The sequence below is a fragment of the Cervus canadensis genome, chromosome 10 (genome assembly GCF_019320065.1).
Source record: "Cervus canadensis isolate Bull #8, Minnesota chromosome 10, ASM1932006v1, whole genome shotgun sequence".
Classification (NCBI taxonomy): domain Eukaryota; kingdom Metazoa; phylum Chordata; class Mammalia; order Artiodactyla; family Cervidae; genus Cervus; species Cervus canadensis.
The window spans coordinates 65230308-65249009 of NC_057395.1; the positions used below are offsets into that span (position 1 = coordinate 65230308).

The 18702-nt window shown below is 47.8% G+C and overlaps 1 protein-coding gene across 3 annotated transcripts in view; it reads right to left on the minus strand.

Moving 5' to 3' along the window:
* The window catches only part of LOC122448042 (BLCAP apoptosis inducing factor), a 30944-nt gene that overhangs the window by 5103 nt on the left and 7139 nt on the right, over positions 1–18702 (minus strand). For 2 of the 3 annotated variants that reach the window (XM_043478925.1, XM_043478924.1), the window contains exon 2: positions 15255–17181. In XM_043478925.1, coding sequence (XP_043334860.1) covers positions 16742–17005 — 264 coding nt within the window. In that variant the 5' untranslated portion in view covers positions 17006–17181 and the 3' untranslated portion in view covers positions 15255–16741. Of the gene's footprint in view, positions 1–1773; positions 17182–18702 lie in introns of those variants that run through there. The other variant, XR_006271489.1, reaches the window with a different exon arrangement.

Below are 18702 nucleotides of genomic sequence, written 5' to 3' on the forward strand. Positions count from 1 at the left end.
CCAGGATCTCAGGTGACCAAAGGAGACATTAATTACATTTATATTGTTCTACTTTTAAATGGAAAATGTATTCATGGTTTACTTCTTTAATTAAAGTCTAATCTGAAAAGATTTAATTTATTTTCAGCCAATTATGCCCGCTCTGCAAGTTTGGTTGTGCTTGCATGTTTGTGCCCAGGGAGGAAGAATGTTCACTTTGTGTATGTGCTTCAAGTCAAGCCCACTGATTAGTAAACAGGTTGAAATGAAATATGGAAAAACAAGGGCCAAGCAAACAAGGAGAGAGAAGATCCTATTCAAAGTTGCCAACAACCTGTAATAAATCTAGGAAGAAATTTATCAAGAAATATGCAAGATTTTAACTAGAGAAAGCCTCCAGTTAAAATAAATAAATAAAACTTCCCTGAAAGACATAAAAGATGACCAGAACTGAGAGACAGAGCAATGAGCACTGGGAAAAAGATTCAAATATGAAAAAGGTGTCAATTTTCTTCAAAGATATCCAAAACTCAATGTGATCCCAATTAAAATACTAGCAAAATTGTTCCTGAAACTTGACGGGCTATTTAAAAATTCATGTGGTAGGCCAAATATGCAAGGATGACCAAGGCAATTTTACAAAAATAACAAAGAGGGTGGGATTTGTCCCGCCACTTAGCAAAGCATTTTATCAAGCTTGGGAGTAGACAAATAGATCAGTGGACAAGAAAGAGCTCTCACATAGACCCGCATTGGAATTTAGTATCAGGTAGAGGCAGCAATTTTAAATCAGTGGAGAAATGATACATTACTCCATAAATGGTGTTGGGACGATTATCTATCCATTTGGGGGGAATGGGAAGGGATTAAAGTTAGACCCTAAGATTCGTGCATAAGGAATTTATTTTTTGGATATAGTATAAGAGCTTAAATATATATGTATGTAGAAACTATAAATTTTTGAGAAGGAAATACAGGAAATATTTATGACCTTGACGTAGGAACGGCTTTCTTAAATAAGACTGCAAAAATGGCATACCATTAAGATTGACAAATTTGATTGTATCAAAATTTAAATTTCTCTAAGACAAAAAGGTACTATACAACTAAATGACACACATCACAATGTAGAAAACATCTGTAATATACATGACAAAGTATTAATATTCAAATACATAAAGAATTCTTAAAAATCAATAGCAAAAAGACAAAAAATGGACAGTAAACACATGAAGACTTCAGCCTTGTAGGTAGTTCAGAAAAATACTACCTAAAACAAGATACTATTTTTCACTGGTTAAAAATGGAAAACCTGGACATGGTCTGGGGAAATGGACACACATACTATGAGCAGGAGAAAGGAGCAAATGGGGAACATTTTTAGAAATCTCTATTAGAATTTAAGATACGCATTCCCTACAACCCCTCAGTTCCATTTCTAAGTATCTATCCCAGAGAAATACTTGTACATGTGCAAAATGAGCAATCCTAAGGGGCTCTTACAGGTGTGTCTTAATGGAATGACACTGGAAACGCTTTAATAGTCAATCAACAGGAAATAGGAAATCAAACACAGTGTAATTGGCTAGGGCCGCCGGTTGCCAGTGGCAAAGGAACACTGTGGCACATGTCAGCTGTACCAGGAGCTTCACAGGGCGTGCTAAGCTGAGGAACACCGCCAGCTTGTACACACCATGTCTGTGTAAACAAACACACAACAAGAGAACAGAAGACATGCTTCAGTGGGCTTTGGAGAACATTTTGGATAAGTAGCAAAAACCCAAGAGCAGTTACCTCAGCAGGGGGAAAGGGGTCTTGGTAGAGGCTGGGAGGGGTGGTGTTCAGTAGAGACTTCTTTATCTGTAATACTCTAATTTTACTGAAAGGAAAATGTATTCATGTATTACTTGTATAATTAAATTTTAATTCAAAAATTCTAATTCATTTCCAGTCAATTAGTTCTACTTTATATGTGTGCTGTGTTCTCATTTGTGTACCCAGGGACAAAGCACATTTACTCCGAGAGTGTGTCAGTGAATGAAGCATCGTGATTAGTAAATTGATTAAAATTTGGAAAGCAAAAAGAAAAAAAGAAAAGCCTTTTACACTCAAAAAAGGAACACAACTGATAAGGTACTCAGGAATAAACCTAATAAGAAATGTGAAAAACCTTTATGACAAAATCAACCAACCTTTATTAAAAGGCATTAAAAATCAAACCAAACAAATAAGACTGATTAAATGGAGACAGATACCATGTTCACGGATGGGAAGAACTGATATCCTAAAGATGTCATTTCTCCCTTCAGTGAAATCCCTCTCAAAATTCCCACAGGATTTTCATGGAACTTCGACAAGCTGATTCCCAAGTGTGTGTGTGAAAAAGTAAATGTGCAATACAACCAACATACTTTTAAAAAAAGAATAAAGGGCCAAGAAGGGAGGGGCACTTACCTGATCGGGAAGGAAGATAAAGCTTTTGCTTATTAAAATCTGCTGTTGGCTCAGAAGTGGACAAACAGATCAACAGACCTGAACAGAGTGTAGACATAGGGAACTGGGAGAAAAGACAGTGCTGGGACAATAAATGGTGCTTAGCCAACTGGTTATCCGTTCGGAAAAAGATCAAATTAGATCTCTGTGTCACACTAAACGTGAAAATACATTTCAGATGGGTTAAAGACAAACATTGAAAAAAAATATAGAAGTCTTCAGTGTAAATATAGAACGTGTATATCATTCACGAGGTAGGGAGGCTTCTTAAGACAGATGAGCTGCCTGCTCTGGTGCTAGCATTGCAGATGTTATCACTGGAGTTTAATACGATGCTTTAATATCCGGTCTCCTGTCGGAGTGTGTCTCCAACCTTCCGCACATGTCCAAGTGGAGCGTCTCCACCTGAACCTCACAGGCTCCTCTTCCTCTTTCTCTCAGCTCAACCTGATCCTGGAAAGAAGGACTGTGATCCTCGATGGACTGAGGTTGAATCCAGCTCCTGTTATTTGTGCTTGATGTCAGCAAGGCACTTCCTTCTCTGTTTTTTTTTTGGGGGGGGTGGGGGTGGGGCACTATGCTAGGTCTTCAATGCGGTGTGTAAGCTTACTTGCCCGGAGGCATGTGGGATCTTAGTTCCCCTACCAGGTATTGAACCCACATCCCCTGCATTGGGAGATAGATTCTTGACCACTGGACCATTAGGGGAAGCTCCCCTTCTCTGGTTTCTGTTCCCTCCTCTATGATGGGAGATGATGCTCTCCTTCCTACAGGGGAAGGTCAAGTTCATATGAGACGATGGTGAAATGCATAAATGGGACAGAACGTATAAGGACGAAGAGAGCTCACTCTTGTACTTTCTCTCCACCCTCTACTACCCCAAACTCCTGCCACCAGGACTTTATACCAATTCTTTCCCACACTGTACTTCTGGAGAATTATCACAGATTCTTTTTGGTCAAAAAGTTTGAATGTTGACTTCAGATTTTTCATTCCAAGGCAGATAATATTGATTTGGCACCCAAAGACCTTACTGCCTATTGCTAGGTGCTGAGAAACACAAAAAATAAGACATGATTCCAGCCCTGAGACAGGATAAAAATTGTGCTAATTAGAGCTGTATTTGGTACACAGGTCAGATAAAAGCTCCCAAAAGAACATGGAGATCAAGTTACTCTCTAAAAGGTAAATAATTAAATTTTGCCCCATCCAGTCAAATATACATTATTGCCCCAAACTAATTTATACACCACCACACTTGAACCCAACCCCTGTGGGAACTCATCTCACTAATTGTCTCCATCCTTAATCACTCCATTACTCAGGCTCCCTTCCCTCAGAATATCTGTATGCGAGCATTGCTCTTTCCTTGAAGACTAAAATTTAATTTAAAGGCCTTAGACTTTGCTCCCTCACTTCTTCTTTCCTTAATCACCCCCTACACAGGCTGCCTCTGCTACGGTCTCCTGAGGTCTCCCATGGGCCCTGGGGGGTACCAATCGGCAGGGACACTACACTGCCCAATTCCAGGGATGCCATGGCTATTGGGCAGTTGCACCTCAGAAGAGCTCCTGGATTTGCCCTTGACCTCTGACCTTTCTGCACATAGCCACTGCTGACCACTCCATCTTTCTGTTGAAAGACCTCTCTTGTCCTTTCTTTTCTGTGCCCCAGGAGGATCTTTCTTTCTTTTTTATAGGCCCCAAATGTTGGTGCTTGGCCTCTTCTTCCTCAGCCTCCCTCATCCCCTCAGCATGCTCCAGAAACCTGATACAACTTCAGTTCAATTTCACTCAGGATCCCACAGGAGTACTGAAACGGTCTCTGTGATTTCTCACTCTGGGTTCCAGGTCCATGCATTCAACTACCTCCTCCCCAGCTCCCGGCTTGCATGTCTTAGCCGTCTAGCACCAGACTCGGGGGTCTGCCTCACAACCTCGTTTCTTTGTAGGGCTCCCCAGTTCTGAGAAGAGCACTGCCACACCTCCAGTAAGGCAAGCCCTAAACTCAGGGGTCATCTGGAACACCTCCTCCTCTCCTTACCCCTCTTCATCCCATCCAGCACCAAGACTGACCGGAATGTGTTGTCCAAATCCTGTCCACCATGGCAACAGAAACTTCCCAACTGGTCTCCCTAAGCCCACCTGTGCTTCCTCTAATGACTTCTCCAGGGACCAGCCAGTCTCAGATCACCGGAGATATTCAGGCAGGTCTCAAGCATGCTTCCCTCACTCTCAGGATGTACACAGCTCAGTCCTGGCCTCCAGAGCTCTACCCGCCCAGCCCTGCCTGCCTCTCTGGTCTCAATGTACCTCCCTTTGCACAGGCGGGCGGTTCCCTCTGGCCAGAAGGCTCTTCTCGAATTTGCTCTGTTCTATGAATTCTGTCCCCTTAACAACTTGGTTCAAGTGTCACCGCCGCAGGGAAGCCTCTGGAGTTGGCCTGGGGCAGAGGCCCTTGTTGTACATCCTCCAGCACTTGCTACCTTTCTTTCAGTGTGTGCTGTCAATGTTGGAAATTACACATTCGTGTGTGTGATTACGTGATTCACATCTTTCTCCCCTACTATCATATAAGTGCCACGAGAACAGAAATCTGCCTATTTCAATTCATTCACCACAGAATTCACAATGCTGGGCACACTGCCAGGCACAAACAGGTGGTAAACCAGAATATGTGGAATGAATCAGCTTTGTCACTAAACAACACTTATCGCAGTTGGAAGTGGGTATCAGCCTATGAACTTGCTTCTGTCTTCCCTGTGCTCAATGTCCCCACTCTTGTCCTTCACATCTCCAAGTCTTCCTTCCGGACTCCTCAAAGGACTCTCAGTGATGAATTCACCTCCCCCTCACATCTCAACATTATTCAAGTTTTGCCCCATCACTCCCCCAAAATGCTCTTATTGAGGTCATCCAAAGCTTACTAATCATCAGATCCAAAGCGGGGGGAGGGGGGGGGAGGCAGGAATCTGTCTTTATCTTATTGGAATTCTCTGCTGCGTTTGACAGTGTTGATTACTTTCTCCTTGAAACCCTTCACTACCTTGGTTTCCATGGCAACCCATTCTGCTGGTTGTTTGTCGCATGTCTCAAGCCTTTCCTTCTCTTTCTCCTTTGTCACCTACCCACACCTTGACTGGTACTTCAAATATCACTGTAACTTAGGATTTTGCCCTGGGCCCTGTCCTGTTCTCTTTCTCTGGTGATCTTACTCATTCTCAGGGTTCCTGTTACTTGAGTGGTCATGGCCCTAGGCCAGTACTCCCAGCAGAATCTTTTTCTGAGCCCCTGACCCTTGACTCAAGTGCCTGCTGGGCTCCACCTGGCTATGATCCTGGCCCCTTGGCTGTATCTGAGACCACTGTCTTGCCCCTCAAACTCATTCCCCATCTTCCCAGGGGCCTCCCCACTGTCTACCCAAGACACACAGGAGTCTTTGTCTTCACTCTATCTCTCCTCCTAAAAGCTAATCACCATTTCTGGTTTTTAATCTCCTCTAAGTTTTGGATCTATTCCATCTCCACTGGTTGAGTTCAGACTTCTCCCACTCTTATCTGGACAATGGCCTCCTAAACAGGTCTGCCTGCCTCTGTCTGGTTACTTCTTATGTAGATGTCTGGGGGTGAGAGTGGGGGTGTCAGGCTTTCCAGCATTCCTTATTGCCCATTAAGAGCCCTTGTTACATTCAAGGAGATCTCCCGTTCTCCACTTTACACGACTGTGGTGTGACATGGGATGCTCTCTCACACAGACCCCACAGAGGCCCCTCCTTCAGGCCCCGCCTCTTGCCACCCACCTCTTATCAGGGGATGGCATGAGGCCCAAGCTTAACCAGTTAGACCAAGGCTCCTTCTTGACTTTGGAAGAAATAGTTAGAATTACTCAATGTCTAGGAGATACTGGGCTTCCCAGGTGGCTCAGTGGTAAAGAATCCACCTGCTATTGGAGGAGACACGGGTTCAATCCCTGGGTCAGGAAGCTCCCCTGGAGAAGGGCATGGTAACCCACACCAGTATTCTTGTCTGGAAAATCCCTGGACAGAGGAGCCTGGTGGGCTACAGTCCACGGGGTCACAGAGAGTCAGATATGACTTAGCGCCTGAGCGCACATGCTAGATTACACCAGGCAGTGGAGTGAAGACCCTGAATGCAGCATTCAAGACCTATCCCCACCGGCTTCATTGCTCATGATTCTTTCCTTCTATCCTGCCGCTCTAGGTCTCAGTTTCCTAATCTGTGAAATGGGGCTAGCGGTCTCTGTCTGCCTCACTAGGGACAGGAGGGTGGATTTGCAATGACCAGATGAGACAACAATCACAACCTCACCATTAAAAACTATGAAGAGCAGTACCCACACCAGAATGCAGAGTGCATCTCCTGAGACCCAGACAGCCTCACGTACAGACAGCTTCAACTTTGGCTTTCATTTCTCTGTTTGTTGATTCCTTGGGAATGGTCACAGAATCTTTGTGGTTTAAAAAAAAAAAATTCTGAACCTCCATTTCAGACATTTGATTTCAAGCAGGAAATAATTATTCTGTCTTTACCTAGCTTGCTGCCTGTTGCTAGGTACCGAAAGGTACAAAAATGAATAAGACACAGCCCCAGACACGAGGCAGGATGAAACTACTGCTAATTAGAGCTGTAGTCAGTACTCAGAGGGCAGAAAAACAATCTTCAGAAAAACACAGAGATCAGGTTACTTGGTAAAATGTACATGATTTAATTTTGCCCCTTTCCACCAACACAACTAATCCCTTCACCTATACACTTAATCCCACTGCTCCGCGGGCCCCTTTCATTACCTGTTCCTGCTCTTGTGTCCTCGCATAGCCCTCCTCCCTCCAAATGTCAATGTGTAAGAGACAGTGCCTTCTAGAAACTTCTGTCTCCTTGGGTCTCCCTTTCCCCTCCTGCTTTCTCAGCCAGTCTCTAGATCACCCCCACCCAGTTGGGTTTTGCCCCCTACCCCAAAGCTGCTATGGCCAGGGTCTCCAAAGACCAGGGACACTCTCACCTCCTCTGACTTCTGTGTCTTTGGCACATTAATGGTCACGCTGACCTCTGGAAGCTCTCTCCTCCCTGGACTTCTAGGGCCCCCAATTTTTCAGCCCTTTCTTCCATCACCCCCCGACTCCGCGACCCCCCTCCCCCGCCCCCGGCTTGGCCTCCTCAGGAGCATCCCTGCATCCATCCCTGAAATGTCGGTCACAGCTCAGTGTCTGGCTCTGCTCCATGAACTCTGCACTTCTCTGAGTTCTCCATCTGCCCCCTGGGGAGAGGCCCACACCTCCTTTGTGAGCTCCAGACTGGCAGACAGACTTTCTTGGAAACAGCTCTAGTCAAGGTCACTCATGGCCATTTTTCCTCTTTGCCATCCCTGCCCTTTGATCTTGCCTCTGATTTACACAGACAAGAAGACTTTAGGTGACAGCCCTTTTCAGCCTCTCTTCCATCACGTCGATCCTACCTTCTTCTCAGCCCAGACCAGAAATTCTCTGACCTAAGTCATAACCCTGGCAGCTTCTCCCTCATATTCCAAGTTCCTCAGGACAGGTGTCATGCTGCCTGCTGTATGCCCCTCTTTCACTTTCCTCTGCCCACCTTGGGGGGACTTCAGGCCACTCTCACAGGAATTGCTCCCGTGGGGCTTGAGGGGCCCCTAACTGCTCCATGTGGTGGGCCCTCCATCCCTATCTAACTGGCTTTTCTCTTCTGTTGACTGATTATTCTCTCTTGGAAATGCTCCACATCCCTAGGTTTCCATGCCAACACAGGCTCCAGGTGCTTTTTCCATCTCTTTTTGCTGTCTCTTTTGCCTTTGTGGGCTTTTCCTTCTCTCTGTCCACGCTTAAACAGGGGAAGGATTCTCAGCCCGAGACCCTCCTTTCTCTTCTCAGCTGCCACCTTCTCCAAGGGCAGCTCAGCAAAGCCCATGGCTACAGTTGCCATCAGTCACAACCTGAATCTTTCATTCAAATCCCTGCTGGGGTTCAAGCTCTCTCCTAGAACCTCACAGGCCATCTCTACCTGGATGCCCACCTTTCATTCAACTTGTGCAAAATTGGGCTCAATGATCCTCTTCTCACCACTAAGCCTGCTCTTTCTCTCGAGTACTCCATACACCCAAGACACAAACAGGGAAGGCATCCTAGACTCTATGACCCAGCAACCAGCCAGTCAGCAGCTTCTCCTAATTTTACCTTCTGTCTATCCTCTTGGCCCCCACCCTAATTCAGGCCTTGCCTTCTCTACCAGGACCGAAACAATCATCTCTTCATTGGTTCTCGCACCTCTAAGTGTCTCCAAGCAACCAGAGACAGGAAGCAGAGACGAGTAACCTCCCTGGATACTCCCATGAAGCTTCATACTTGCCCTACCCATCTCGGTTACTCCATGCTTTGCCCATGTCCCAAGCATATCTCTGGCCTTCTTACTATGTATCAATTTAGAATCTGTGTGTTTTCCTATCTCTTTGACCATATGCCCAAGAGCAGACAGTATATCATATTTATCTTCACATTCTAACACCCACTCAAGTTGCGTTCAGTTCTTTGCCACTCTGTGGACTGCAGCCGCCAGGCTCCTCTGTCCATGGGATTTTCCAACAGCAATACTGGAGTGGGTCCCTGTTTCCTTCTCCAGGGGGTCTTTCCGACTCAGGGATCAAACCCAGGTCCTCCTGCCTTGCAGGCAGATTTCAAAGTAGACACTCAAATGTTGTATTAATATATAGGTCATTGGCCCTTGCTTGAAACTTTCATCTTTCTCCTTCTCTTTGACTATCATATTGCTTTCCAAAAAGTTTATACCAGTTCACAGTTCCCTGTACTTACTGCCTGTTTGACTGTATCTCATCAGCATTGAGTATTCTTAAACTTCCCCCCCCCAAATTTGTTGGTGAAAACTAGTGCTTCTTTATTGTTTTTATTGTTGATCTCCTGTTATTATGGAAATTGAATTATTTTCTCAAAAATTTTCTAGTCAAGTCTATTTTCTCTTCTGTATACTGTTGAGGTGAATGACATACCTATCTGTTGGGTAAGAGTTAGGGTTATTTTTACTGTTAAGGATTTGTGTGTCATCTTTTTACACATTATAGATCTGCAAACAGTTCACCCGCTCTGCTTTTTGGTTCTGTTTGTGACACTGTTTGACTTTGGAAATACTTAACTTTGATGTGGTCAAGTTGGTTGGTCTTTGCCTTCTTGTACTTTGTTCTTTTTTAGCTTAGAGGGGCTTCCGCTTTCAGATACATTAAATATCCAATTCCTTTTCTCTCTGGTTTTTAATGGATTTATGTCTCCTTTCTGATCAAATGTTTTTTAATTTGCGTATGTGCTCTCAGGGAGGCTGAAAATGGACTATTACGTTTCTTTCAATAGTCAGAGCTCCAACTTTGGACAAGTCTTCCCCTCGTGGCTCTGACACTAAGCTAAGTTATTCCTGGCTGATGATGGCATCAGGACCATAACATCCTCAGAGAATATGCCACCTAGACAGGGAACCAAAAGGCTATGGGAAGGTATGACTTCAGACACAGTGACAATGAAATGCAGGAAAGCATTTAAGGGGTAGCAGCAAAAAACCTTTCTGGAAGCCTGGCCAGGAGTGTGTGGAAAGATGGTTCACCCACTTTGCCAATACGAGTGGCTGAATCTAGTTGGCACCCAACGAACAGTCTTGGATAGCTTCTGACTCTGCAAGGAAACATTACTCAGGGACCACAAGGGCGGGAGAGTCCAAGCCCTCCCCTCACCTGCATCAACCTACCTGCACAGACTCTGCCAGGACATTTCACCATCAGCAGAAAAACCCCTCAGCCAGTTCCTGCCTGGCTCATCTTCTGGGGGCTGCAGCCATTGCCACGATTCCACCATGCTCCAAGATGTGGACTTGACTCAGATCCTGGAGTCACCATGACCCCTGTCCAATGACTGCTCTAGAAACCAGGGCATCTGAGGGTGATGCCAGAGCTAGAAAGGAACTCAAGGGTTATCTAGCCCAAATGCCTCATTTTACAAATAAGGAAACTGAGGTCCAGTGAGGGGAGGTGACTCACAGCCACTTGTTGCTGAAGGAAGGATACCAGGCTATCGAGCCTTTCAGGAGGTTCTTCTCACGTATCTTTTGTGACATGTTAGTGTCTGTGATATCTGTGTGTAAAATAAGTCTGGAGGCTGGAAAATATTGTCACTTCAGAGTTGCCAAGGGTAGACTTGGGAGGTAAACTGAATTCCTTCACTTCTAAGAAAGACCAGCGCACTTCATTCCTTAGGGAGTCTAGAGAGTGACTGATTGAGCCATCCACCCGCCGGCAAGCCAATGAGCAGTCTATGCCAGGCTTGGTCAGGCAAGTACTGTGCCTGGTTAGGGGACAAAGTTCAAGCACCCACCCTCAAGGGTTGTGCAGAGCTTTTTTTTGTGCAGAGCTTTGATGGCCAAGCTTAGGCGTCAGGACCACAAGCGACAGGGAACCACTAAAGGGCTGTGTCTGTCTTCCTCCCTCAGAGACCCTTCCAAGTCTGCTTTGACTTTAAGACACTTGACACTTACTTCTGCTCCCAAGAGATGTAAAGTTTATTCTTTAATGCAAAAAATTCTTTGATTAAATGCTTGTTTTAACACTTTCTCTCAATCAAGATCTCTCAGACTGAAGTAATAAGGATAAAGTTCACTGATATATCATAGAAGATGGTTTTGGAAATGTGGAAGGCTTCCTAGGTCAGTCCATCTTTGGTGAACAGATGGGGAAATGGGCCTGGAGGAGAGGAGGCAGAGGAGAGCAAGGTCACATTGGAAGAGCGTTGAAATGGGGCCCATGGCCTCAGCTTCCTGCCACTAGCAGTGTGAAGCGGGGAAGGACTGAGTTCAGGTTTGGAAAAAGTGGTGAGGCCTCCCTGTGTAGACATTCCACAAGTTGCCAGGAAGAGAGGTGAGAGGCCAGAACTGCTCAAATGGCCAGCCTGTGGAGAAGGTTCATGTTCACCCGTATCTGACACTGCACTCTCGAACATCTGGGCCCCTCATGAGGAGAAGGCCGTACAGGCAGGGATTTCTCTCCAAGAGGCGAAAATCCCTGGATGGTCCTGGGCAAGCTCGTGGCCAAGCAGGACTCTGGCCTCTCAGGAAAGAGCACTGTCTAGGTGTTCCTCTCCCTTTTAAGATACTGTCATTTCAGGGCTTGTAAAAAATATAAATTTAAAAAAAATTTTTTTATTTAAAATTTAAAATTTATTTTTTAAAAAATAAAACTCCGGGGATTCCTGTGGAGGTGCTGACACACGGCCTCCCAGGTGAGGTCTCTCCCTAACTCCATCAGCCCTGATGACCTGGCACTGTAATCACGCGCCTACAGGACTACCCGGTGCCCTTCCTCCTGCTGAGTTCCTCAAGCAGTGCACAGTCTTCTCAGGTTCTGGGTTTGACACAGGGCCTGGCAAATACTCCCTGTAGGAGAGCTGGATGATCAGATCACATCCCTAAGAAGCTAGAGTCGGTGGAGGGCAGTGGGGGCACAGGAGAGAGGAGAGAACAGGTGTGAAGACTCAGCCTTGAGCCAAGCTCCAGCAGGTGCTGTGATCTGTTTTACTGGTGAGGAAACAGGCTCAGGGACATATGGGCACAGAGGCGGGGGCAGAGGGTCCAGGCTCCCCAAAACCTCGTCTCTCATGTTTGTCAGCCCTAAGTCGTTCCCCAGGTTTACCCCACTAAGACCTGACAGCCGAGAGGGAGACCCAGGGCTTCTGTCTGAAACCTTCAGCTGCTGCTCAGCCAGCTACTCCCTTTTACCTTAGGAACACTCTATACTCCAAGTTTTCCTCAAGATATGGACTTCTCTCCCTGAACCTGGCAGACCAAACTCTGCCCCTCTTCTGGCTTTAGTCAGGATCACCTTCCCTTGCTTGCCAAGGGTAGCACTGCTTAGTTCTTCCTTCTTTCCAGAGCAGTGACCCTTTCTCCCATTGGGGGTGGGGTGGGGGAGGGGGTTGGGAATGAGGCTGAGCTTTGCACTAGATGCCAGGAGCCTAGGTTCTGGCTTGGCCAGCTGACCGAACGCAAGAACGACCCCTCCCTGATGGCTTCCTGTGGCTATTCAATGGGATTCTCTCCTCTTTCTCTGTCTTCCCTCCCCAGCCTGCTTTTCACCCTGCCTTGTCTTCCTCATCCACCATGGCTCCTTGGATCCACTTCTCCCCATTTGTGATGATCTAGAAAGGGCAGAGGCCTTCCTGCCAGTTCTGCTGCTTTCACTGCTAAAATGCTATCGTGTTCCCCACTGAAAAAAATCCCATCGTAAGTTAAACGCTGCTGTGATTGGGTCACCCCCTATCCCCAGCAGACCCTTATCTGTGATGGTTCCATCAGCTGGGAACTGAAGGCTTCTCACTCAGGACTGAGTTTGTGGGCCTGCCACCAACATGTCAACCTTAGACCCTCTGTGTCTCCCAACATTGCCCTCCAGGGCAGCCAGATCCTGATGGTCCTTCCTGTTATTTTCAGCCCAGTCTCTTTAGTTATAAGCCAGAGATGCTTTGATTAGACAGTGAGAAATAACATCTCCTTTATTATTTCATGGCTCCAACATTCACATTTGTCTTCAGATCTCAGCCTGAACCTCAATTCTCCCCAGCCTACACCAGGTCCTCTCCTCTTGGGGCACTTGTTATATCTTATCTGTGGGATTATCTGCCCAATGTCATTCTCTTTAGCTCAGATGACTCCCTGATGACAGAGACGATCCACCTTGTCCACTGTGTGGCCCCAAGGCCTAGACCCGTATAGGATTCCATACTGCTTAAGTACCTTGGCTTAAATAACAACGCAAGCCCCTGGGAGGTGGGGGAAACCCAGTCATTGAGGAAGTCTGCATGAACATTAGCACTCAACAGAGGGTTGAGTGAAGTCACCTGGGCAAGTGGATCTCTCGGGAGAGGGAAGAAGTCTAGGAAGGCCTCCTGACAGAGGCCTCCCGGGCTAACGTGGTACAATGACTAAATCATAAAGCACACGCAGGCTGCCCTGCAAGGGCAATACCACCTCCCCAGAGCTCAGTCACCTTCCTCAAGCGCATCCAGGAGGACACAAAGATCCTAGGAGAAAGGATTCCCAGTATGTTAGGGGTAGGAAGACTATGTTTGCTCCAAAAACCACATTTTACCTATAAGGAAACAGAGGACCAGATGAGGGCAAGGACCAGCTCCTACAAAAGCCCAGACCAAGGCCTCATGGGATCTTGTGGTTACCAGGTACCAGCCATTTCACACTAGGAGCCACAGAGACCACCATAATTGCTGGGTGTGGTTTTCTAAGACCTCGTACCTTGCTCTTTTGCAGGAGAGGCATCTCCTTCTCATTTTCCTGAAAGGCATTTCAGAAGGAGGGGCTGGGTGCTGCCACAGTAAGATGGAGAGCAGCGCTGGACGGACAGAACGCTGATCTGGCAGTCACCCTGGGGAGGGGCGGCCTGGCTCCCTGATGAAAGGGCCACAAATCTTTCAGAGGGAGGCCTGTTTGTGACTCTTTAGTGAGCCTGACCTATGACAGAAAGCTGCTTTCTAGAGGAGAGCAAAATAAGCAATAATCTTGGCTTCATTTATCATCCAGGTGTCTCCATGGGAGAGCATGGCCACAAAAGCCTTTTTTGCTTGTTTGTTTTGTTTTTGGAATTTGCAGTTGTCTATTTTCTTAAGTCTTCCCACGAGGCTAGAGTCATGAGCTCCTGGAGAGTCAGGCCCGGGTCTTGGCCCTGAAATCCCCAGCAAGCCCAGGACCCCTGTGTTTGCTGAACAAACCATCCCTTCCATGTGTAGGACTCCTCAGCTTGACAAGACTTTGCTGAACCACAAAATACATCCAGAAACCCAGAAGAAAAAAAAAAAGAATGCAGAGAGAAAAACCAGAAGCATCAGAAAGGAAAACACCCAGCAGATATAACCAATAAGTTTGGTTCTCTGAAAATACCTTTAAAATGAACAAATCTTTGGCAAGTTTTGACCAAGAAAAGAGAAAGCGCTGATAGGCAACAGTAGGAATGAAAAAGAGATAAACGGACAATGAGGAGATTGGAAAGGGCAGGAGAAAACTACACAGTACTTTATAGCAATAAATTAGCAATCTGGGTAAAATGACCCAAGTTCTTTCACAACAATAAACTCTCACAATAGTCCTGTGCCTTGGACAGGCAGTGCTCCTGTTATGTTTTCTAGGAGACAAGATGGAGCGGTGGACACCCAGCATGGGGCCCTGACAAGGCACCTGGCTTTGTGTCAAAGGTCACGGCCACAGGAGCACGTGCACATCGACAGCACAGAATCGCGCTTCCAGCCATCGCCCGGAGCCCCCTGCATGGCCGGCTAGCCTTATTTATTTTTCCACTTGAAATGCTGTAAGGGGTTTCACTTTATTTTTACTTCAAAAGCAGCACCATAAAAATCCTTGATGATTAGAGCTCCAGCTGTCTTAAGTTGTTTGTCAAGGGATCGGTTACTCCAGTCTCCTACGGAGGGAAACAGTTTCAGGCGAGAAGCCATGGGAGCTGAGAAACGCACATGTCTCCTCTCTGAAAACTTTCAGGCTCCCTCCTGTTCACCGCCTGGCCTGCCCTCTGCTCCCCCCACCCCCAATCCCACCATCTGCTCTCCAGAGAGCAGATCGAATTTTCAGGCTAAGGTACTCTGGCGCCAAGGACTCTGCCCCTCCATGCTACCCCCTGCCCCCCACCAACTTAGAAATCCAATACCAGGACCCAAATGGACTGCAGCCACATAAAACCACAGAGTAAAGTTTATAAAGCTTTATTAAACATTTCAAACAGCTGTGCAACGAACACACCAGAAATAAAAGCTCCAGAACAACAGTCCAAATGTCCCACAAGTGTGGCCTTGAGGTCCCATTCCCTAGGTGGACTGCCTCCAGTTCTGTCCTCTGCCTGGCCCACCTCCCTCCCGCTTCAGGCAAGAGAAAGATGGATGCTTTAGACTGGAGGGACAACCATGCTGATCCCCAGTGGGCAGGGGCCAGGAGACAGTCTCATTTGCCGACACTTTTACTGAAGCGCAGAAAAAAGAAAAGAGCAAGTGACAGTCACAAAGTCTTCCTGTGTATTCTTCATAAGGTACAGTCTATACACGCGCAGGACCGGAGAAACTCGTGGATGAGGGCGATGGCCACTGCTCGCCTCTGTCTCGTCTGAACCACCTTGGAGTCCAGTGTGCTGGTCACTCTGCAATCCCCATGCTAAATACACACTGTAGCGGCACCTATGAGCTAGCTATTGTGACACCTCAAAATCAGAACACGTTCAATAAAGCTTCTTTAAAAGGGATTTACAACATGTACTTGTACAGGTACGTAAACACACACGCAGCACGCACAGCACACCACACCAAAAAATATCCAAACACCTATCGAGGGGATCCTGGCTGTCATGAATCACCCAAGTACGCTCCCATTCACTCAGCTGGGGACTGCTAGATCTACATAAACACACTGCACATCAATCCTGCAGCGCATGCATGGGAGACACAATGAGGCCCCCCTCCTCATGACAGTTGAGAGGCAGGAGGAAGGGCAAAGGAAGCGAAGCTGGGTGGCTGAGCAGGAGCCCAGACTCCTGGATGAAAGAGCAACATGTTATCTGTTACTTCTTCCTTCAAAATGAAGTGGGGAAAATACTGAAGATCTGTGGCCAGCAGGTGAGACATAGTGCTGTCTAGCCTGTCGGCAGGGAAAGAAAGATGAAAAAGCGAGGCTCTCGGGCGTCAGCAATCTCTTTATATTCGAGATAAGTGCAAAAACAAGCCCTGTCTTGAACAGGTGCTCCCCAAAAAAGGAAAGGGGTAAAGAGAACTTACAGGAAGCCAAGAGAGGGACGGAGGAGTCAGTAATACTCAGAAGGGAGGACAGAGGTGACAATGAGACTGGCATTCTATCTGCCCCGGTCATGCTGGGGCAGTTGACCAGGATGGGTGCAGATGCCTCACGGGAATGCGGCGAGCGGGGTGGCCATCCTGCCAGCCGGGGGCCAAGATGGGGACAGAACACACACAACCACAAGACCACCCACGACTACAGGACTCTACGATAAAAGCACCGGTCAGTGCCCATTATTCACATTATAAGGATAAAACATCACAGGCCAAAAAGGCGCCGTCAGGAATGTGGCACCCGCGGGACTGCGGGATTTGAAACTCCAATGCTTTATGACCTATGTCAATGCCTCCCCTCCCGTCTTCTGCTTCCTTGGAAAGCTAACTGGGCTGGCTGTTAGGTGCCCACGACGCCGGGGTCGTGCGCCGATTCTGGAAGCGGGGAATCGGAGCAGTGGTACAGGAAACAGTTTCCCCAGCAGCTATAGCAGATGAGGAACAAGGCTGCCAGGAAAACCAAGGCACAAATTGTGCAAGGCTTCCGCTCCAGGAGGAAGCTGAGCAGGTAGAAGCCCATGAACATGGAGTGGCTGAACCACAGGGCGGGGTTGAGGGGCTTGGGGATGAGGAGGACGGGCAGCAGCCACTGGAGGCAATACATGATCTCTGCCGGACAGGGCCTTCGCCAAGGCCACCGGGCACCGCTGCAGGAACCGACCTAACAGGAGCTAGCGGGCGTGGGCGGCTGCCCTCTGCTTTCTTCAACCCTCGCTCTCCAGGAGCTGAGCCGCTGTGCTCTCTGGCTGTCAGCCCGGGATCACCAAGGCAGCAGGGATCCTGAAGAGAAAAGTCAACACAATAGACAAACAGACACAAAACAGACAGACAAACAGACAAAAAAAAAAAAAAACAGGAACAGAATGTATACTTATTTGGAAAAATGGATCATGGTTAACAACAGCAAATGTGAATGCCCTTTCCTCCCTGCCCTCCCATGGAAGTCTACTCCTCTCCAAGCCACCCTTTGAAGAAGCGTCCTGCGTGTCTCCCCTTCTGGGGAGTGGGGGGCTCGGCCAGAGGGCTCTAGGCAGGTCCGGCACAGTGGACTGGCTTTGCCTGGGCCCTGCCCAGCAGAGATCATGTATCGCCTCCTGGGGCTGCGGCCCGTCCTCAAGGGGCCCAGACCTCACAATACCGCCCTGCGGTTGCCACCGGACGGCCATGGGCTCCATGCTGTGCCCCCGCGGAATAAGAAAAGGATTCTGCATATGGTCTCTTTCACAGCAGGTGCTTGGTGTAAAGTAGCGGCGCAGCGCCGGCGGCAGATCGCAGGCAAAGGTTCCTCTCAAGCTCCGTGAAGCCGCTGCAGCCATCTCCGAAAATTTTGGTTTAAGATGGCAGCTCAGAATGAGCTTGGCTTTTTCAAATAATCCAGTGTCAAAATCTGCCAACTTCTTCGAAAGTCAAAATAGTAAAAAAAAAAAAAGAAAAAAATCACCCTTCTACTTCATCCAACATGACCACTTGCCCAAGTTCACTTGCGCTCTCCATCTGCCGCCGGCACTGTATAGAACTTGCCCTCCATGCGATTTTAATCAAAATTAATTTTCTGTCCATATTGGGGCAAGTGCCAGTTGGCGCCTGTGCCAGACAGTCGCTGGAGAGAAGTGCGCTTGAGCGGCGGGCCACTGGTACGCCAGGGTCCCGCTCGCAGACCGTGATCCGGTCTTCCTGCCGCGCCTGCTATCTGAACCGCAGCAGCCACTACCCCCCCCCCCACGGCCGTAAGCAAAACCCCGCTCCAAACTCCACGCGTCCAGCTTAACGGGTACAAAGAACCTCGCGGGCTGAGGAAGACCTACCAGGGCCTGGGGGTAGGGGAGCAGAGGTTGAAGTAACTCGCTCAGCAGAAAACTATCCCAGAGCACCTTCAGATCACTACTTTGGAGAGCTCATCCCATCCATTCCGCGCACACAAAGGCGCCATCCCGCCCACTTCCCATCCCACAAGGTAGACACCTGGTGACTATCGCCTTTCCACCTAGGGCTCAGCGTCCTGGCTCAGCTCCCAACAACTGCCTCGGCTGCAGATCTAGCAACCGTAAGAAGCGGGATGTGAGGAATCCCCAAAAGGTTCCGTGCGCAGGGACTTTTGCAAAGCAGAGGACGTGGGCTTCTAACACATTGAGTATTAGAAAAAGAATACTGAGCAAGGGACCTGTGAAGCCAAGGCTTCTAGAAGGGGCACCTGTTTTTGCTCCGCGGGTCAGACGATCCCTCTCTAACTTAGGTCCCCCTGATTTTCCACCCAAGCCCAAGGTGCGATATGGCGCAGGATCGGACACTGGGCTCGAATCT